Source organism: Geotrypetes seraphini, chromosome 5 (assembly GCF_902459505.1).
Source record: "Geotrypetes seraphini chromosome 5, aGeoSer1.1, whole genome shotgun sequence".
NCBI classification, from domain to species: domain Eukaryota; kingdom Metazoa; phylum Chordata; class Amphibia; order Gymnophiona; family Dermophiidae; genus Geotrypetes; species Geotrypetes seraphini.
Genome location: NC_047088.1, coordinates 221,905,279 through 221,927,791, shown reverse-complemented (window position 1 = coordinate 221,927,791; position 22,513 = coordinate 221,905,279). Strand labels below are relative to the sequence as shown.

The window sequence follows — 22,513 nt, the reverse complement described above, 5'->3', positions numbered from 1 at the left end:
ACTCCATTTAGGAAGTCTGTGCCCAAACTCTTCATCCAAAAGTGCAATATGAATCATAGGCAAATTCTCAAGAGCACAAAATTCCCCCCCAAAGCAAAAATGAATACTGGAAATCTTTCAATTCTTAGCTTAACGTCAGAAGGCCAGCTGCAGTCCATACATCACTACTTCAAAAAAATCGCCTGGCAGCAGCCCTGTTTCGCATACTGCTTTGTCAAGGGTAGCGGCGACAGCGAGCAACCTATATAATCCAAGTACTGTCTGAGCAAACTGGGGAAACTGCTCCAACAGCTCAGAAATCACACCCAGCAAATCTGCAGCCACATCACAGCAGTATTTCAACCAGCTGCTCCCTCTTTGACGTCACATACCCAAACTCTCACAGTAAAAAAAAAACTTCAATTGTTGAAGAAGCCCCCAGAAGATGTACCTTCTCACCTCACCTCAGGATACATGATCCCTGAAAGAAATACAATCCATGATCCTGAATCTCTTTCAAACGTTCCAACACTGCAATTTCCTGATCAGGCACTGGCACGTCTCCAAACAGCCAATGTGCCCTTAAAAAGGGAGGATCGCAAAAATGCAGCCCATTCTATTGCCGCATTTAAAGCAAAGATCCAATGCTGTTCCCGTTGAAGCATTGAAGTGGTAGGTGCCTACCAAGTTAGATGCCTACTTGCTAATTAATGGTTTTAATGGTTTTTAATGGTACATTCAATTATTGCAAGTTAGGCACCTAGTTTGGGTAGGTGTCCGATTTAGTCATCTAACTATAGATGTGTTTTATAGAATCATGGCCTAAGTGCTCCTACATTAAGTCTGCATTATCCAGTTAGTGTCACAAATCACAGCTCCAAAAAGTGGAGGAACCCCAAATATTAACACCAAAATTGAAAACAACCTCCAGTTAAATAAATTAAACTAAACTAAACCTTAAGTTTATATACCGCATCTTCTCCATGATTATAGAGCTCGGCACGGTTTACAAGAGCTTAATAAAGGACGGTATAACACATTGGGTTTGGTGGTTGAGTATAGGGGGGAGGAGAGCATTACATTTTTGTGAAAAGCCTAGTTTTCAGGTGCTTACGGAATAGTTGGAAGGAGACCTGATTCCGTAGTGGGGTAGTAAGGTTATTCTAAAGCCCTGTGATTCTGAAGAAGAGATATTTTCCCAGTTTTCCCGCATAGAGGATACCTTTTAGTGAGGGGAAGGATAGTTTAAGTTTTTGGGTGGGCCTGGTGTTGTCAGGACCCGAGGAGTTCCAAGATAGCAGGATTAGGGGAGGGAGGATGCCATGTAGGATTTTAAAAGCTAGGCAGATGCATTTAAAATGAACCTTGAAAATTACTGGGAGCCAGTGGAGTTTGGCCAAAAATGGGGAAACATGGTCAAATTTGCGTTTTGCGAAGATCAACTTGGCCGCAGTGTTCTGAATGCTGACTTCTATACCAAAAATTCACCCTAAACTTCCAAAAGGAAAATTTGAAGAGAGAAAATATTAAAATACTATCCAGTAAGTGTGCACTAATGTGTGTGAGCTAGCTGGATAACTCTTCCATGCTCATTCCCTGCCCGTGACACATCTCTTCCCAAAATAAATAGCACATGATTAGCTCATACTGAGGCAAACTACAGCTCTTATGCAACTTACAAAAGGCTTTTTCTCCCACATTAAGGCCTTGATTCTATAAACAATGCCTAACTTATAGGCACCACTGAGTACAATTGTCAACTATTCGCTAGGTACCATTTATAGAATCATGCCTAGTGGTGCCTACATGGTCTTAGGCACTGGTAGGTGTTGAAATCTTAGGCGCACTCCCATTTATGCCAGGGTTTTTTTGGCCTAAATGAGTGTGCCTAACTCAAGCCATACCCCAGATCTTCCCAGAAACCTCCCTTAACCACTTCTACTTATGGGACGCCATGCCACCTCAACTTCGTCATGAAAATCTTGATAAATTCAAGACCAAACAAAAAACATTCCTGTTTCAAGATGCATATCATAATCTCTAAATACTTCCTTCCTCAAATCCAGTAAAATCATCTCAACCGCTTTTACGAAGCGACCCTATCCCTGATGTCATATCCTTCCCTTCTCTTCCCTTCTTTTAACTTTCATTTTAATAAAGTACACTTCCCCCTCCTCATTCGCGGTTCCTGTACTCGCGGTTTCATATAATCACAATTTTTTCTGGGGAGGGGGAAAATAAAAAACCCAGTTTTAATGTTTTAAAAATCCATCTTTTTTTCCTCCCTGCCACCTTCCCGGCATTACCTGGTGGTCTAGAGTGCTTTCGGGGTAGGAGCGATCTTCCCACGCTCCTGCCCCGTGCAGATCGCCATGAGGAAATGGCTGCTGGGAGTTCCCGTAGTCTCTCAAGACTACGTCGGGAACTCCCTACAGCCATTTCCTGATGGCGATCTGCACGGGGCAGGAGCGTAGGAAGATCGCTCCTGCCCCGAAAGCACTCTAGACCACCAGGGCCTCTTAGACTTTATTAGGTTTTTATATATCGCCTATCAAGATTATCTACACGGTTTACAATCAGATACTCAAGCATTTTCTCTGTCTGTCCCAGTGGGTTTACAATCTAGCTGAAATACCTGGGGCAAAGGAGGATTGAGTGACTTGCTCAGGGTCACAAGAAGCAGCACAGAGTTAAACCCACAACTTCATGGTGCTGAGGCTATAGCTTTAACTGCTAGGCCATTCCTTCCTCAGGGGTTAATGCGGATTAGGAAAAGGGCCCCTCTATGAAAAATGTATCTAATCTAGAGAGAATAAGAGCATTCTGTGAAGTGCAACTAAAGACATTATTTATTATGTATCCCAATCTTAGTGCTCTAATAGGGAGAACGCTTACCTCACTTATCTTGTCCTTCACGCCGCGCATGTGAAGTAACAAAGGAGTATCATGGATAGTGGTGTAGCCCTTCGGTTTTGCTCTGTTGTATTCCAACTTGTAAAGAATCTGATTGTAGAGATCGACAAACAAATCATGTCATTTGCAAAAATTATACAAACTTTGGAGCACCTGCTGATTTTTTTTTTCCAATGTTGGATGTAAAGAATACTCTTAGTATTTTTTTTCATGGCTAATTCAAAAATAGTGGTTGAAAAATACAGTTCATCTCATATTTTAAATTCTGGTTTAATTTTTTTCACTCCTTTTCAGTACTATTCCCATTGATGGCGCGACACTTTTTAAAATTTACTTTGACATTCACATTATTGAACATACCAGAAGCCCTTTGGCAAACATATAGTACAATACGGTTTTTCAAATCAAGTTTCAAGTTTCAAGTTTATTGAAATTTTGCTGTAAACGCAATATCAAGTATTTTCAATGCGTATAACAATAATAATAATTTGGGGGGACAGATAAAACCTTTTGAAACAATTGACATACAATTTTGAAACAATTGACATACAATTTTATCCATAATTGATTAGTGACACATAAGGAAGGCAGGGATAAATTACAATTGTTTAAAAAAGAAAAAAAAATTTTTTTTGAAAAACTTTTAGGGAAGAACAGCATCAAGAGGGTTATTAAAAAATTTTATTTTTTATTTTTTTTTATAAGACTTGGTCTAAAAGTAAATAGATAAGACTTGATCTAAAAGTAAATTTCTCAGATTTAGGCCCTCTTTTACTAAGCCGCAGTCGAGGATTCTACTGAGGCCTGTGGAGCTAAATGCTCCGATCCTGCTCCAGTGTTCACAGGAATTCTGTGAGCGTCAGAGCATTTAGCGCTCCGGGCCATGGTAGAAACCTCTATCATGGCTAAGTAAAAGGGAGGATTAATTTCTTCCTGCCAAGTGTACTTCCATTACGAGAGCTAGAAAGGTTCATTTTCTGGGACTATCCCCTTTTCCACTCTTCCAATCTTGCGCAAGTAAATGTTTATTATATTTTACTGGTAAGTCTACCGTGAGAGGACGTGACTAAGGGTCTGAAGATTTAAAGTTAAGGGGCCTTATCCATAAACTGCTTGCTTCCTCTTTCGGTACTACGGGGTCCTTTTACTAAGGCATGCTAGCCGATTTAGCACGCGCTAAATGCTGACGCGTCCATAGAATATAATGGGCGCATTAGCATTTAGCGTAAGCCTAGCGTGCCATAGTAAAAGGCCTTCTAAATGATATCAGCCACACTTACCTCACTTATCTGCTTGTCTGCTCTATGAGCACGATGATACTCAGGGGTGTCCAGAAGAGAAGTGAATTTGTCCTTGTGTTTTTCATAAAGTTCTTTGTATCTCCACTGATTGTGAATAAAAGAGAGAAAATAATAATAATAATGACAATAACTTTATTCTTTTATACCGCCATAACCAAAAGTTCTAGGCGGTTTACACTAAGAAGAGCTGGACAATCAGCGAAATAAAATAATACAGTAAAAAATACAAATATTTGTAAAAATAGAATTTCAATAATAAAACTCTCATTAAGTACTAAACTTATCGAACAAAGTGGTCTTAATTAATTTCTGAAAACAGCAATAGGATAACATAACAATGTCACTCCGCATAAGGCAGGCTATACCTATGAGTGAGCCGATTACCCCAAAACAGCAAGTGCACAACTCAGCGTATATATAGGCACGTATTAGGCGCTGCACATATGAATGCCAGACTGGTTAGAAGAAAGAAGCATGAGTCTGAAGACATTATTGATTGTGTCTAACATGAAACCCAGCTGTGCAGGACCCATAAAGTGGAACAAACTTAATTGTGTCTAATTAAAAAAACCCAAAAAAAAACCCCAGCAGTGCAGGACTAATAGAATGGAACAAGCTTCCAGTGTATCTGCGACAGATAAATGATGTGTGTCAATGTAGGAAACTTTTAAAAATTCATTTATTTTGCCAAATGAAATCTGCGCGTTGACATTACTTGTCAGAAAGATCGGATTTAATGATCCTTTCAGAAAATGATAAAGAAAACTTTTGCTATGTTATGAAATAATGATGTTTTTCTGTGTTGTATGTGGTGTTATGAATATTAAGTTATTCTTTTAATTATGAATGTACTGTTGTAGTCAGTGGCCAGTGGCGTAGCGAGGATGAGAGGCGCCCAGGGCGGTGATGCCCCTCCGCTGCCCTCGTCTCTGCCCCCCCACGCTCCTTCCCCGATCCCACCAGCCATGGTGTGAGCCCCCCACTCCTTCCCTGATCCTGTCTGCTGCACGTGCTCCCCACTCCTTCCCCGCTCCCCCTGCCGTGCGTCCCCGCTCTTCTATTCCCTTCCCCCGTACCTCTAGTTGAAGTGGTTGCTCACGGCGGTCAATAACGTACTCCTCGCAACCCCGTTGGCTCTCTGTCTGACGTCAATTCCTATGCGCGGCGCCCGGAAGTGACGGCAGCAGGAGAGCCGACGGGGGTCGCAAAGAGCACATTGTTGACTGCCGTGAACAACACCTTCAACCAGAGGTGCGGGGGAAGGGAAGGGAGTGCACCTGTGGAGGGGAGGAATGGGAAGATGCGGAGGGCGGAGAGGAGGAAGGGTGCCGGTGCCCCCACCAACATGGCACCCAGGGTGGACTCCCCCCCTCGCCCCCCTCCCTCCTTTACTATGCCACTATTATAGTCTGCTTTGTATAAAGGCAGAATATAAGTAATAAACTATAACTATAAGTAAACTATTCACTTGTATGTTTTAAAACTGGAAAATAAAGTACAGCGTTTCAATTCGCAGTTTGCGAATCGCGGACTCACTCATTCGCGGTCTGCTCCGACCGCTTCTTCTTCTAGTAAAGTCAGGCTACACCAATCAGGAGCTGCATGTCAAAGCAGCTCCTGATTGGCATAGCCGGACTTTTCTACAGGAAGAGGCGGTTGGAGCAGACCACAAGTGATTTTCTTCACCCACCGGCGCTCCAGCTGCCCTCGCTTGCCTCCCCTGCCTTTTGACAGGCGAAAAACCATATTTGCGGTTTTTTGAAATTCATGGGGGTTCCTAAAATGGAACCCCTGTGAATTTTGGGGGAGTACTGTACTTATTCTGTATTGCTTTTGATATTACTGTGAATTGATCTACGAGAGGCAGGAAATGGAAAGGGCTGTGCAAAATGTCTGACACGGAAGGGGGTAAAGCCAAAGGGCTTGTAAGAGTGAAGAACGACAGAATCAATCCAGACTGCATAAACTAGAGAGACATGGCTCGCTTTACCTGGCTCCACATCTTTGTGTTGAAGAGAGCTCTCAGAAGATCTGGTCGCAAAATCTCATTACATCCTTGTTGCAACATCGATTTGGCTCTTGTTTTATATTTTTTCTGTCCATGAAAAGAACAAGAAAGCACAAGAAAAACACATGAAGAGAATCTGACCATGTTCTGAACTACAATATTTCAGCATATACGCTGTGGGCCTAATTCTATAAACGGTGACTAACGGCGCCACTCAACTGCCATTTACAGGATCGGGCCCACTAGTGCCTAACTTGATTTAGACGTTGCTAGGTGCCCTAACGTTAGATGCCAGGATATTAGGCCGAAGTTTTCCTGGCCTAATTTACCGATGCCTAACGCAGTTGCCTAACAACGGCTAAGTCATAACACGTCTATTCTCTGCCCCTAACTGTGCCCTCTCTAGAAGTAGGTATCATTAGGTACCAGTAGGTGCCTAAACTTAGGTGTCAGTAGGTTCCTCTCCAAGTTCTGTGTGGAACTCAATTATTCATTTAACATTTTTTTTAAATGAACTTCTATTGGTGTGGTCACTTACCACATCAATTAAATTCATTAATTTTGAGTTCCACACAGAACTTGGCTAGGCATCCCCCAATTAAGGTGCCTAGCAACGCCTAACCTAGACACTGTTTATAGAGCCAGGCCCTATGGGGGCCATTTTGTGGCAGGACGTCAACATTTAGGTGCCATGGCCAGTGAGCCTATTCTGGAAGAACACTTGCGATATGTACACTTAAATTCAGCATTCGCATGCAGAACTTTCAGTATTCTATGAGCAGCCCACGTAAATGCCCTTCCCTTCAGTAAAGGGAATCAGGAAACTCGGTCAATCTTTTGTTTTTAAATTGACTCAACTATGGAATGAAATTCCTCTTATCCTAAGGGGCCTGGGCCCTTTTCAACTGTTTCGCAAATCTTAAAAAAAAATATTCTATTTGCTAAACACTTTGGAAAGCAATCGCATTAATATTCTTTGAGTTTGTTATTCCTCTTTTATTTTTTTGTATTTCTTTTAGCTACTGTTAACCGAGTCGAGCTCCATTTTGGTTGAAGTTTTAGTTTAGTCTATGACACACCCATGTTCCTCCCTGTGAATGCCCCCTTGCATTTATACACAAAGGAGTGGAAGAGTGGCCTAGCATCCTGAGGTTGCAGGCTCAAGCCCAGCGCTGTTGCTTGTGACCCCAAGTACATTAGATTGTGAGCCCAATAGGACAAGTAGGGAGAAATACCTGAGTCCCTAAATGTAAACCACTTAGCTATAAGTGGTGTATAAATACTTAAATAAATAAATTCTATAAATGGAGCTCAAAATTCAGCGCTGAGCAGTATTTTATAAAAGTCATTCCGGGATGGGTGCCCTTTATAGAATAGCATGTAATGATGGGATCTGTGCTCAACTTTGGGCACGAGTAGCTACACCAGCTGAAACCAGGTGTAAATCCTGGCACGCAAGTTAAGTGCAGATCCCCTGAATTCTATAACACAGCATACATTTTAAGGCTATACTCCCTTTGCAGATCCACACATATGCACGCACTATTCCATAAATGGGTGCATGTATTTTTGTGCATGTATTTTTTGTGCAGATCTGCCATTTTTACCTCATTTTGGCATCTTGTAGCCATTAGAATGCTTTTTTGTGCTAAAAATTCAGCGCAGAAGTGGCACTTAGGGCTCCTTTTACTAAGCTGCGCTAGCAGTTTTAGCACGCACGCTAGATGCTAATGCCACCATTGAGCTGGCGTTAGTTTTTGGCGCCTAGTGCGGGGTTAGCGTGTGCGGCAATGTAGCGCGCGCTAAAAACGCTAGCGCACCTTAGTAAAAGGAGCCCTTAATGTTCAGTACTGTCTATAGAATTTACCCCTAAGTCACTTTAGTGTGCATATATGGAATAGCAGTTAGGAGCATTACTGCCATTTATATAGGTAAGTGTACATTTATCTGCTTGAATGGCAATATTCTATACATTTACGTTCACAAATGCACTTAAATTTCAGTGCCCTGTTATAGAGAGGGCCATTTTCGATATGACATCCAAATCTGAATCCAGTACCAAAAATGTCCTTTTTGAAAACGTCTATCCTGTTTTTTTGAAAATGGTCATTTTTCAGATGTGCGTCTATCTTTTTGAACCATTTTTGAAAAAAACAAAACAAAAAACAACGTGTCCAAAAGAAAAACGCATTAAACAAGCCACTGGGATGTAGGAGGGGCCAGCATTTTTAGTAGATTGACCACATAGACATCCCAGCAGAGCAGTGGGGCACTGCAGTGAACTTCACATAAAAGGTCCCAGGTATACATCTCACCATAAACCCCCTTATATTGTATGGTGAGTTTTCTAAAACCCACCAAATACCTATTGGACCCAACTGTACAACACACAAATAGCCCTTAATTCTGCAAGTATCACCTTTATTTATTTATTTAGATGTGTATCACGCCCTCCCCAAAGCACTCAGAAACGGTCACAGTTTATTCACAGTGTTACAATATAGGGTTTACCTACAATGTGCTGTAATATATCTTCATATAGGATTACTTACTGATGCATTTGTGTGTACATGCCTAGTATACCAGTATATGTGCATCCTTGCTGCCAAAATTAGGTGACTCTTTAAAGAATTATCCCCTTAAACCTTCAAAGTGGCAGAACAGATTGAGAAAATAACATAATATATCATGTATCTTTCCTTTTCTTAGATTTCCTTACACATCCAGGGTGGGTGGGGGGAGGGAAATGTATTTTGAGGATTAAAATTACTTAATTATAATATTTTAATCACATCATATGTCTTATTGTATTAATAATTGGGAGAAGGGTGGGAGAAAATGATTGTTTTATGTATTTCTTGTGTAGTTAATAGCACGTTTTATGCAGTATTTTATGTTCAATTAATTGTATTCCACTGTCAAAGTTTGAAAATCAATAAAGATGAAAAAAAACCCCAACATAATATATTTGGACACAATTTATGATGGACTTGCTTCTAATATGTTGTGCAGAGATAATCAGCAATCATGCAAGATAATCCTGCAATTAGCGCTGAGATGCAAGCAGACATAGGGGATCGTCCACAACAATACTGGACTTAGTCTTCTGATTACAGCAAACAGAAGAGGAGAGAATAATAAAAAAATGGCACCTTCTAAGAGACCGCGAGACAAGCCTATGCATTCCTTACCGCATCCAACAGCTCCGTAGCATGCTTGAAATGGGTTAACAGGGGTGTTTCTTCAGTTTCCTGGAACTGTGACTTTATCTTTTGGAAGGCCTCGCGGTACTTGTACTAAGAAAACAAAGACATTCCGTTACCCAAGCTACTGTAACCATCCACTGATAATATGTAATTAATGCATAACAAAATAACATATTAATTAGTTGCAATTATTACTTAGAAATGATTCATCTTCAGCGTAACATTTAAATGAGATTTAATAAGAAAAGGCTTTAAAATGTCCTTTTGTGAATTACATACCATGCTGTAAAGTGTTTTGTTCTGCTCTGCAAGTACAAGATCGGGGGTGTCCCATACATAACAACCGATGCCCTTCAGCCATGTTAGATCCTCTTTGTATTTATACTGCAGACAAATAATTTAGCAATATACATGATTATGGCAATATAATAGGTCCTCATTTTTACAGTACATCATCATGAAGAGTGGAATAGACTATCATCTTACATTAAACATTAAAAAAAATTGGATGCCTTTAAGAAACTGTTGAAAAGACATCTGTTTTGTTGTATGAAATACACAGTATGAGATGTTGGTCGGTGAAAATCTGAGTTGTACTAGGTAGCTTGAGATTGATTCTTGGTATAGGAAAAGTGATTGGTATTGCTATTATTGTCAGGCTGGTATTTTATTTTGATTTTATGCTGAATATGATGTATATTGTTATTTTTTTATTAATTTTTTTGTAAGATGTCTGAAATGTCTGTGAAGTACTATTGTGTGTGTGTTGTACTTCACCTTGAAAAAAGCGGATTATAAATAAAGAAACCATAAACTATGAGTTGTAAATGAAACACTTTTCCCCCTCCTTTACTAACGCGTAGCATGGGTTTTAGCGCTGGCAGCGCGGTAACTGCTCCGACGCTCATAGGAATTCTATGAGTGTTGGAGCAGTTGCCGCCGCTGCTGGCGCTAAAACCCATGCTACGCATTAGTAAAGTTTATTCTGATTTCTAAATCACAATCTCTAAAATATAGTATATAGAGTTCCATATATCCCGTATCTATATATAAATAGATATTGATATAGAGATACACAAATACATAGAACATCCATAAAACAAAAACAAGAGAAAAAAATAAAAGCAAATAAATTACAAAACACATATGAAATCAAAATCAACGGTATAAATAAAATTACATTATCTTTTTTTTTTTTTTTAATCTTTATTCATTTTTAAACTTATAATAAGTGTGATAACATATCCATACAAATAGCCATAAATATATCACTTAATAATCAACAATGATACATATAATATTCTCTTATCGCCCCCCCTCCCCCACCCTTTGTTTTTAGCTTCCTCCCTGAAAGATAATCAATCTGAATATGTATTATGTCTTGAAAGGAATTCCACAATTTTGGTACGATGACAGAAAAAGAGTGCTTTTTATTCCGAATGAGCCTGGCTTTAGTTTTATGTGGAATCCTCCAAAACCTTCTAGATTTAGCACCAGAGCACTATGGGAGAGATGCAGCCACCTTCTTTCTGCACTCCGCTCCTGAGATGTGTCTTAACTATGCAGCCAGAAACTGGCTATGCCTGGCCAACCAAGGCTCTATGATACTGTACTATTGTTTTATTTAGGGAGATTTTGAATTAGAGGTGTTTAGTCATAACCATGCGGGTGGTAACTATACACCTCTGGCTCCTCAGCCAAGTACATATACCAAATGTCTGAGCCCAAGATTCCTCGCATACTGGACATCATCAGTAGGGTAAAACTAACCTGTTTTATGATGATCTGAACCAGCTCATATTCCATAGGAATAACTCAATATCAGCTACTGTACATATAAAAGCCTAACCCAGAATCAGGTCATCTGCAAATTTAGGGGTCCTTTTACTAAGGCGTGCTAACCGATTAAGCGCACCTTAGTATTTAGCGCATGTTAAATCAGTTAGCGCGCCTTAGTAAAGGGACCCCTAATTTTGGAATGTATATATTAATTTCTTCAGGAATAGCACACACAATAGTCCTAGCATGCATGCTAACATTTGTTGGAAAGACCCGAAATGCTAAATTTATTACTGCAAAAAGAGCTGCAACTTGTCTAAAATATACATGGATAAAAGTCCAAGGGATCGGAATTCGAAAGGATTAAACTGAGCAGGAAAGGTTAAACCCCCACTGAGCTGGCTGATCGCCGATATTTAGTGTTACTTAACCAGGTAGTGCAGCTGAATATCTCCATTACTTGTCCAATCTCTAACTGGTTAGGTTAGGGACGGTCCAGGGTTTGAGCTTGGACGGATACAACACTTAGGGCTCCTTTTACGAAGGTGCGCTAGCGTTTTTTAGCTCACGCACCGGATTAGCGTGTGCTATAGCGCGCGCTAGCTGAGAAACTACTGCCTGCTCAAGAGGAGGCGTTAGCGGCTAGCACGCATGGCATTTTAGTGTGCGCCATTCCGCACATTAAGGCCCTAACGCACCTTCATAAAAGGAGCCCTTAGCGAGTTAGCAGCAGTTTTCTGTCCAAGCAAGTGCCTGAAGTTAGGATGGCAAAAGGGGTGTCCTAACTGCACGAGCCAAGTTAACCAGGCATCAGTCTGAATATTAACTGGTGTCTGCTTAACTTCTGGATCATCGCACATACCTGGATATTCAATTCCACAAGGCGCAAATGCCCCAGCATTGAATATCCAGGATTAGCTCAGTCTGTAGCTGTGAGCAGCTAACAAGACACAACCACTGCATGCTGAATATTCTACTCCCCCCCCCTGTAATATTTTATACATTATGTTTTACACAAGAAGCTAAATATTGTGCTATATAATGAGATTACTGTAATTTGCCTGTTCAAATAGATGTCTTTTAAACAGCAAGTGGATTGTTTGGTAGCTCTCATGAAATGATTAGGTTTGCATTTCATAAGTCAGTGCATAACAAACAGTAATGCTTCTTTGTCTAACTCTGGTTTTGTCACTTAGGGCTCCTTTTACTAAGCTGCGTTAGGGCTTTAACACGTGGAATAGCGCGCGCTAGACGCTAATGTCAGAATTAACGCAGGTTAGTAACCCTGCGTGCCTAAAAACACTAGCACACCTTAGTAAAAGGAGCCCTTAATTGTAGCTGGAACATTTGCTTGAACAAAGACATAAGGCATTACTGAAAAAAAACCACATACATCGCTAACGGAATCGGTAACTGCACGATGATGGAAATGCTCGGGACGGTCAGGGATGGATCTCCAAAAACCCAACTCACTCATGTATCTTTTCTTGTAGTTCACCTGTGATGAGACAAAATACAATTAATTATACTGCATTTAAAAGCATTTTTTTAAAAAGTTCCAAGGATATCACAATAAAAAGGAAAAATTACATTTTCATATTGTTAAGCTAACTCCAACCTTGAAAATGCTACAAACTAATTTTCCATTTACAAGTCAAACAAACCCCCTCTAAATTTTGACATAGGCACTCTACCATTGAGCTTAAGGAACGGTTCCCTTAGCCTATCAGAAAGGCTCTCTCAGAGAGAGGAAGGGATAATCATGATAATGGTTACTGCGGATGGGCAGACTACTGTATTTCCTCATATATAGGCCGCAGCCTATATATGGGTTTTGCAAGCCTGCACAGTGGGTGCGGCTTGCAAAACTGGGGCGGCCTATACAATTAAAAAAAAATTATCCCCCCTTACCTCCCTCGCTGGACTCGCTGCTCCTCAAATCGCGGCGGTGCAGGGCAGGAGAGATCTTTTCGATCTAGAGCCCAGCCCCACGTTGCTTCCTGCGTGCCCTTGCCGTCAGTTCTCGTGAGAATTGATGGCAAAGGCACGCAGGAAGCAGCGTGGGGCTGGGCTGGAGATCAAAAAGATTTCTCCTGCCCTGCACCACTGGCCGTGATTCGAGGAGCAGCAATTCCAGCGAGAGAGGTAAGGGGGTGGGGGGATTATTTTTTAAAACTGTATAGGCCGCCCCAGTTACTGGTAGATAAATTGCGGCTAATACAATGGAGCGGCTTATCTACCAGTTTTAAAATTTGTATAGGCATTTTTTGTGGCCTATACACTGGGGCGGCCTATATGCGGGGAAATATAGTAGATGGGCCATTTGGCCTTTATCTGCCATTATGTTTCTGTTTCTACAGTATGTTTCTAAATCCCAGTTTTCCTCCTATCATCAAACATCTAGTCACATATACAGATTTCAAACTATAGGCTGACGACTTAGCTAAATGTCACCAAACCTTTTCAGATTCTGTTTGGAATAAGACAGTAATGAGGATCTGCACCGGGTAAGAGTGCAAACATTACGAAAATAGGATGATTATAAAAAGCATACATACAGAACTGATATCATCGGTGACCCTGCGATGATATACAATGTCCAAAGCATCCTTCACGGTGTGGTATTTGCCCCTTTGACTTTCAAAGGTTTCCTTGTAGCGCAACTGGAAAACAAATTCTCTGTTAATTATTGTTTTATATACTAATGTTTGCTAGAGAAGAATTCTTAATTTATTGATGCCTGCATAAATAACTTTATAAAGGTGCCTATTGATTTTCATTTCATTAAGGAGTTTCAAACAATATAGAGCATTCACAACTATAACGAACAATTCCTAAACTTAAAGCAGTAGCAAAAGTTATTATTTCAGTTAATTCAGTTGATTGTCAAAGCACTCAGAGCTTTCATGGCCTTCCTGAAGATTCCTCTGGTCAAGCCTGCCCTTCTAATATTAAGTAAACTGAGACATACCAGTATGGATTATACTACTACTACTACTAGTTATCATTTAAACAGTAAGGGGTCCTTTTACTAAGGCGTGCTAACTGATTTAGCGCGCACTAAATGCTAACGCACCCGTTATATTCTAAGGGCACGTTAGCATTTAGCGCACGCTAAATCGGTTAGCGCGCCTTAGTAAAAAGGACCCCTAAATTATGTGTGATGTAAAGTTCTTTCATAGTTCGACTTGAATATTCGAAGAACCCTCCGATGACAAATTCAATTATTACTTTTAAATAGTTAGTTACGCTACTGTGCCTATCAGAATTCAATTGCAAATTTCTTCCCTATACAAAATAAACACCCTCCTGAAAATTTGATATCTGGTGGAGAAAAAGTTGCTCTATCCAATGCTTTTTGAACCACAGTGATTGTTAGTATCAAAACTGAAATACAAAGCTTCAAAAATGGGTAAAATTTATTAATAATATTTTTGCTGCTCTGTTTCACTTGCAATATCTTTGCAAATAAATGAAAGCAGGCCTTGAAATTTTCTTAGATGAACAGTAATCAATAGTTGAGCAGGTGTAATAAGCAAGAAGTCACCACTTAAATTTATTACAAATCTATGGCACCCCAAAGATGAAGCTAAAAATTAGCGAATTGAGTTTTTTGGCCAACTTTGGCATTGAGGCATTAGAAGAGCACTTAGCCTAGACTTTTGAAACTCTAAAAGCTTATTAAGTACAAAAAGTTTCACCAGTGGACTAAATTTCAGGCTGATGTTAGCCATTCTCTGTGTACAGGTGGTCCTCGAAGTTGCCCATTTCATACGACACGCACAAAAATTTTAAGGCCTCTACTTAGGCACCTCTTACTACATAAATTTAAGGTTTTAGGGATTCAAACTTTGCATAGTTTAGTGCCATAAGTTAGGGTACCTGCTTGTTTCATTAAAATTGAAGATGGTAAGGTGGGGACCACTTGTATAGTTGACATGGACTGACCCTTCTATAGTGCTGAAAGGTGTACATAGCACTGTACATTCTCATCAAAAACCCACAGAAGCATCAGACTGACAGAAGAAAGCTATCCACACCCACAGCTAGCTTCCATTTTGAGAGTATAGCAACTTTCCACAGACTCAATTATCCACCCCTGAATTCTTGCTGTGCTCAAAGAGACAGAGGTAAAGATTGTGACCCAACCATAACTAACTAACAAGCATTTTTCCAAATCTGATCCTCAATGTAATCTTAAGAGCACATTTTACATTCTGAGTAAAATAAATTCTACTAAAAGACCCCCCACCACCCGTTCATATTCATATATCAAGAAGATCACTAGTTGGGTTGACTTTACTTTAAAAGTGAAATTCTTAATTTTTTACCCTTTTCTTATGAAACTCTTATTCTGTGTTCCTCTAACCCTAATATTATCATTTCTAATAATCAAAAGAAACTTTTTAATATTCTCCTCGCTACTGCCACTCATCTTACAATCTGTAACTGGAAAGATAATACTAAGCTTAATTTTAGTGAGTGGTGTGCTCTATATGAAAATATGAAAGTATATTCGCTTTAAAATCTTGTAAAAACAGCACACTTTTGTAAAAATTGGGCACCATTTGATAATTTCTGTAACTGCTTTTGAGATTTTTGTCTGTTTGTATAGTTTGCAGCTTGACCGCATATTTAAGTAACTATCTATATAGATATACATATATCATATATTGCTTGTAAATATATTTATATGCTTCTATTGTTAACTTTAAAAATGCAATAAAATCTATTAAAAAAAAAAAAAAGTGAAATGCTTGCTAGGAAGTAATAAAGCAAGTGAACATTATCTGCGGGATACCTACATCACTGGCATTCCAGTAGGCCTTTTTCGCCCGAATGAGGATTGGAGTATCTGCAACAGTGGTGTATTTGTGTTTCAGCCTCTCGTATTGTAATTTGTATTTTTTCTAGAGGTGAAATGAAAAAAAAAAAAAAAAATACACAGTTAATATCAAGGACCTTTACCTACATTGTTCCGGAGAAACCAACGTAATGGCATTTGCTCTGTATCAGCGTCATTAAAAGGGGTAGAAGAGATAAGCATCCACTCAGGATGCAAAGCCCCTTGGGAGCAGAATAGTAACTGAAAGATATCAAAATCAGAAAAAGGGCAGCTCTCCTGCTAACAACAGGGATGGTGATGGAGGGTAAGAGGAAAAAAAAGAAAAGAAGAACGGGGATTACAGTGGAAGGGATGAAGGGAGAGAAACACAAAGATCAGGAAGAGGATGGGGAGGCAAAAATTCTTCCCTGCTCTAGGTACTAAAGAGTCTAGTTACAACTTCACTCTGTATTCAACAGTATATTACTTTGCTGTACTATATACTACATCATAGGTGTCAAACTCAAGGCCCACGGGCCAAATCCGGCCCACCTGGTCGTTTTATGTGGCCTGTGGTCCGATGCCCCCAGTGTTACCTTGTGGCTGGCTCCCTCCTCCTCATAGCCGTAGTGTGCTTGGAGCCGCGTGCAGCGGCTCCTGGCGCATACCACACCTCATCCAGAAGCATTCCCTCTGCGTTGCGATGTCAGAGAGAAGCCTTCTGGTTCAGGTGCAGGACGCAAGAGGAGCCGCTACACGCGGTTCCGTGCACACAACGGCTGTGAGGAGGAGGGAGCCGGCCACAAGGTAACACCGAGCCAGAAGGTTAAACACCCGTCGGAGGGAGGCACAGCATGGAGGGAGGAAGACAACAAAGGTAGGGGGAATGATTTTATTTTCAAGTTAGTGTTTGAATTGTGTTAATTTTGAGCATTTTCATCTGCTGTCTGTCTTTTGAACTGCTCAGGAAGAAATGCAGTACATTTGTTTCTTTTTCTCTGGGGGGGTTGTACGACATGCAGAATCTTAGGGTGTTTTTTGAAAAAAAATATATTAGTACTTTTAGTTTTTGGTCCCGTATTTGCATAGGGGTTATCTGTGTTCTGGTAGGAATGAATGTTGAGAAGCATATAGTGCGTTTTGTGTAGTTTAATTTTGTGGTTAACCATTACCATTATGTGTTAATAAGATTATACTGTGTGTGTATATATGAAAAATGAATGGAAAAAATGGTGTTATAATTGGTATTATTATGGGGGCGGGGTCTGGGGCAGAGATTGGGCAGGGTCTGGCCCATGACTTAGCCTGTGTTTGGGATTTCGGCCCCTTAATGTGATTGAGTTTGACACCCCTGTACTCATAGAAACATAGAAACATAGAAATAGACGGCAGATAAGGGCCCACGGCCCATCTAGTCTGCCCACCTTAATGTCCCTCCCCTACCTTTGCCCTGTGAAGAGATCCCATGTGCCGATCCCATTTGGCCTTAAAATCAGGCACGCTGCTGGCCTCAATCACCTGTAGTGGAAGACTATTCCAGCGATCAACCACTCTTTCGGTGAAAAAGAATTTCCTGGTGTCACCTCGTAGTTTCCCGCCCCTGATTTTCAACGGATGCCCCCTTGTTGTCGTGGGACCCTTGAAAAAAAAGATATCTTCCTCCGCCTCGATGCGGCCCGTAAGATACTTGAACGTCTCGATCATGTCCCCCCTCTCTCTAATTGCATTGGCTGTTGGAGATCTATGAATTGCATCTTCTACATAGCACCAGGGCAACATCGCAACCCTTTGCTTTCACCTGGGGACTGTTAAAATGGTGCTGGGCTTCAATTTTCAAGACATGCCTGTGATGTGCCAACATAAGCTACACCTCTTTATCTTCATGATACTCAGCGTTAGAAAAGCAGTGTAGTACGCTTATGTGGCATACCAGATAATGCAGTATTTGGATGTGATGCATTTTCAGCAAGACATACTTTAGTTTAAGTGCAAACATGAAAAACAAAATGTTAAAACTATTGATTAACAACCTAAAATATCCTCCGAAGTTGGGTAAACAGCCAGTGCTGGATGAGTTGCCTTACCTCACTAACCATGTCCTTCACATGTCTGGCAAGCTTCATGATAGGGGTCTGGCCATTTGCATGGTGATGGGGTCTTTGTTTGCTGGCCACTTCTACATACAGATACTATAGAAGAAAAAAAAAAGAATGAAAAAATGGAAAATGCTATGTAAATACCCCTCTGATATTCAGCCGGCAGCAGGCAGCACTGTTCATGTCCAACGCTATCGTTAAAACCAGATATTCATACTGGGCAATACCCAGCTGCCAGCATTGAATATATATATATATTTTTAAGTTGGCAAGCGCATGCCCAGTTAACTTGAAATTCAGATCTAATGGGCCATATGTTATTGCACAAAGGGCTCCTTTTCTAAGGTATGCTAATGGATTTAATGAGTACTAAGCATTAGTGTGCACTAAATCCATTAGAGCACTTTAGTAAAAGGAGCCCAAAGATAAGACAGCTATTTCAGTAGTTCTGTTTATGCACTTACTTTTACTGGCTCAGAAAATCAGGAGCTAACTCAACTCTACCCCTGAAATGCCCCCAGAACACCCCTAAAATATCCTGCTTGCACGTCAGTTCTCACTGGTCATTTTCAATTAAAATAATTGGTTAAGTGCTGCTGAAAATGACTGGTTAGCAACTGACAAGTGAGTTAACCAGTTGGTGAACATTCCCAGCCAGTTAACTCGTGCTGAATTTTATTAGCTGGATAGAGTTTACGCCCTTGAGTATTCTGGGTCACAGTTGGAACCTAAATACAGGGGGATTTTTTTTAAAGCAATTACAGTGTTCCCCCGGTCGTTCGCGGTCCTGGTCATTCGTGGTATTTTCTGACCGCGAACCGCCGACAAGGAGAGGGCAGCGGGAGAGGCAGGAGAGAGCAGCCAGAGCTCCAAGAGTGCAGGAAATCACTCGCAGTATGCTCCCACCGCCTCTTCCTGCACTAAGTCGGGCCTTATCCAATCAGGAGCTGCTTTGACACGCAGCTCCTGATTAGATAAGGCCCGACTTAGTGCAGGAAGAGGCGGTCGGAGCGTACCGCAAGTGATTTCCTGCACTCGCGGCACTCCGGCTGCTCTCCCGCTGCCCTCTTATGGCTCCCCCATGAAAAACCGTATTTGCGGTTTTTCGAGATTCGCGGGGGTTCCGTTCCTGGAACCCCCGCGAATATCGGGGGAGTATTGTACTTTGATTTATTCGCCTTGCCTTTAGTCTTGGTGCATGGATAGGTTTTTCTGATGCTCCACTCATGCGATCTATTACTATCCCCCTGTCTTACTAAAGTGTGCTATGTGTTTTAGCGTGTGTTTAGTGCGCGCTAAATGTATACGTGTGCTAACCGCTAATGCGTTCATACACTAACATGCACACATTAGCGTTTAGCGCGTGGTTAGCGTGCGCTAATATTTAGCGCACACTAAAATGCTTAGCGCACCTTTGTAAAAGGAGCCCTATGTCGCCAACACTATCCCCCTCCCCCTTTTACTATGGCGCTCTAGCCGATTTAGCATGTGCTACATATTAGCACGTGCTAAATGGTAACGCGCCCGTTATATTCTATTTAGTACGCGCTAAATCGCTAGCACCTTAGAAAAGGACCCCTATTAGCAGCATTAGCCATGTGTCCATTTTGGTGGAGGATTCTTAGCACTACCTTGAACTACTATCGAAAAGGCACAAATTAAATCCAAATCAATAAATACATCTGGTTATCTGTATTATATGATGGCACCACTGCTCATGGATATGCTGCATATTTTGAACCAAAAATATTTTACCTATGCTTACAAAAAGGCCATAGGAAGGCGGAAACAGGTGGCCAGAGGGAAGGTGTCAAGAAGCTCTAGACCAGGGTTGTCCAACCTGTGGCCCGAGGGCTGCATGCGGCCCCATGAATTATTTTGTGTGGCCCCAGTCGAGGGTGATGCAGTGTTTTCCTCTGCTGTCCCTGGGTGTTTACCGCCTTGCCGGCTCCCTCCTCTGTCTTGCTGCAGCGTTTGCGCATTTGTGCGGCCCCAGAAACATTTTTTTCGGCCAATGCGGCCCAGGGAAGCCAAAAGGTTGGACACCCCTGCTCTAGACACTTTTATTTACCTGGCTCTGTATCTGTTGCCCTTTCTTGGCTCGAAGGAAGTCAGGCGTGTTGAGAATGGAAGTGAATTTTGTCTTTTGCTTGTTGCCCTTAGCTCTGTATACCACCTAAATGAAAATGGAAAGCTTGATATTATTTTCTGAGTGACAAATGGTTATGTAACACAGGAGCTGATTTCAAAGAAATAGAGCAAAGCACCGACAACATCAAAATAACGGATAAGCAAGGGATATATTTAGATGCAGTACTTGGTTATACTGATTATATTATCAACAGATTTATGTATTTTGTACCATCTTGTGACTTGAAAAGTGATCTTCAAATTAAGGGGTCCTTTTACTAAACTTAACATGTGCTAATGGACATTAGTGAGCGCTAAGGGCCACATGGCCCATAAGTATAAAATAGGACGTGAAGCATTTGGCGTACACTAAAGGCTCCTTTTACAAAGGTGCGCTAGCGTTTTTAGCGCACGCACACAATTAGCACGTGCTATAACACGCACTAGCCAAAAAACTACCGCCTGCTTAAAAGGAGGCGGTAGTGGCTAGCGCGCGTGGCATTTTAGCGCACATTAAAACCGCTAGCGCACCTTTGTAGAAGGAGCCCTAAACTTTAGTAAAAGGGCTTTGTAATAAATGAAATGAAACAAGGACTAGATTCCTTTAATTTGCCAATACAAAGTTTAACAGTTGGCACTTCATATATTTCAGTGCATATTAACTCTTATACTCAGTTCAGAAAGAAATTGAAAGCTTATTTGTTTAGATCAGATGATATTTAAGATATCAGACAGAGGTTCTCTTAATTTTGTAATCCATGTTGAACCAAGAGAAAACTACGGAACAGAAGCACTAAGAACAGAATGGAACAGCACCCTAAAGATATGGTATGCCTTTCTATTCAGTTATAAAGAATCAGATACTGCCCAGAATGGTAGTAGATGCCCTGAAACACACAGTATAACAAGGTCAGATAATCTTAAAAGACTTTTGTGAGGTATAAAGATAACCTATAAATGGTAGAGAGACAGATTAGGGACATGACTTGCAAGATGTACCTCCGCTTTATGTTTTATGGAAAAATCAATTAATGCATATGGGCATCTTTGAGTATATATATGATAAGATACAGTAAATGCCAATATATTAAACTGCAATAAAGTGGACTGCAATAATAGCTTATATTAATCACATGCAAGTAAGCTTGGAGATAAATGCAGAACATTTAATTTATGCATTAATGTGACTACTTCAGAAAATACCTTAACTACTCTTTCCTATTGTACAGATAGGTTTCTCATTATAATAGTTTTGCAATGAAATTTGTGTGTTTTAACATGCATTTATTCTGCTATGCAAACATAGATAATGAGCTGATTTACATAATTATGCAGAACCTACTTTTGCACCAAAATTTGCAAATGCTAAACATAGTGCATTAAATTATATAGCTTGCATTGAATTGGACTTGGGGAAAGGCAAGTAATTCAATCTACAATCCACTCAAATCAGGAAATGTTACAAACGGACTAAGCTTTATTTGCCCTTTTGCCACGTTACCTTGTTTGCAAATTTTAGTATTACTTAGTATATTGGCCTCATAGAGAGATAAACAGATACCAAAACTGGCCAACTGAAAGCCAGTTCTGGACTAAAACACATCTTTTTTCGTGGTTGCTCTGGAAAATTAAAAGCTTCTGAACTACTGATTCCAGAAAAATATCCTGAAAGACCTGACTGAGAAAAAAAAAAAAAAATTAATGGCAAGTAATTGCATAATTGTTAGGGTTACCAGAATTTCCAAATAGAAAATCTGGACCCCTAGACCCACTCCCAGGCCCACCCAGTCCCATCCCGGTCCCACCCCCAATCCTGCCCTAGCCCTGTCCCCTGCTGCCCGACAGCGATTTGTTGGAAGCTTTTCAAAACCCGGACAAAGTGCCGGGTTTTGAAAAGCCATCAAGACCCTGGGACATGTACTCAAAAGGAGGACATGTCTGGGGGAAATCCCAGTAACCCTAAAATTGTGGAAGATTCTCTCAAGAAGTCAGCCTGAAGAGTCTCAAACGATAACTCCTTTAGACGAGTGTAATTCAAATCCTAGTTTCGTACTTCACTCAGATGTGTCTTCAGCTCCTGGACTCTTCTGTATTCAGGGGTGTCCAGAACAGTGCTGTACTTATCTTGCATCTTCTTTGCTGGAGTGGTGTACACATAATGGGACTGCAAAGAGAAACAGATAGTAAAGGCCAAGGCTGTATGCTGTGACTCCTGGCAACATAATTCAAGCGTCAGGTTTAGTTTAACAAACACGCAACATGTTTAGAGACATTTA

The 22,513-nt window shown here is 40.7% G+C and overlaps 1 protein-coding gene across 23 annotated transcripts in view; it reads right to left on the bottom strand.

The window, feature by feature from the left end:
• NEB (nebulin) overlaps positions 1–22,513 on the bottom strand; it is a 419,697-nt gene that overhangs the window by 85,117 nt on the left and 312,067 nt on the right. For all 23 annotated transcript variants that reach the window (XM_033944892.1, XM_033944897.1, XM_033944903.1 and 20 more), the window contains 11 exons: positions 22,291–22,401; positions 20,179–20,283; positions 18,096–18,200; positions 15,992–16,096; positions 13,745–13,849; positions 12,580–12,684; positions 9,687–9,791; positions 9,393–9,497; positions 6,184–6,288; positions 4,173–4,277; positions 2,875–2,982 (listed from right to left, as the gene is read on the bottom strand). In XM_033944892.1, coding sequence (XP_033800783.1) covers positions 2,875–2,982; positions 4,173–4,277; positions 6,184–6,288; positions 9,393–9,497; positions 9,687–9,791; positions 12,580–12,684; positions 13,745–13,849; positions 15,992–16,096; positions 18,096–18,200; positions 20,179–20,283; positions 22,291–22,401 — 1,164 coding nt within the window. The remainder of the gene's footprint in view (positions 1–2,874; positions 2,983–4,172; positions 4,278–6,183; positions 6,289–9,392; positions 9,498–9,686; positions 9,792–12,579; positions 12,685–13,744; positions 13,850–15,991; positions 16,097–18,095; positions 18,201–20,178; positions 20,284–22,290; positions 22,402–22,513) is intronic.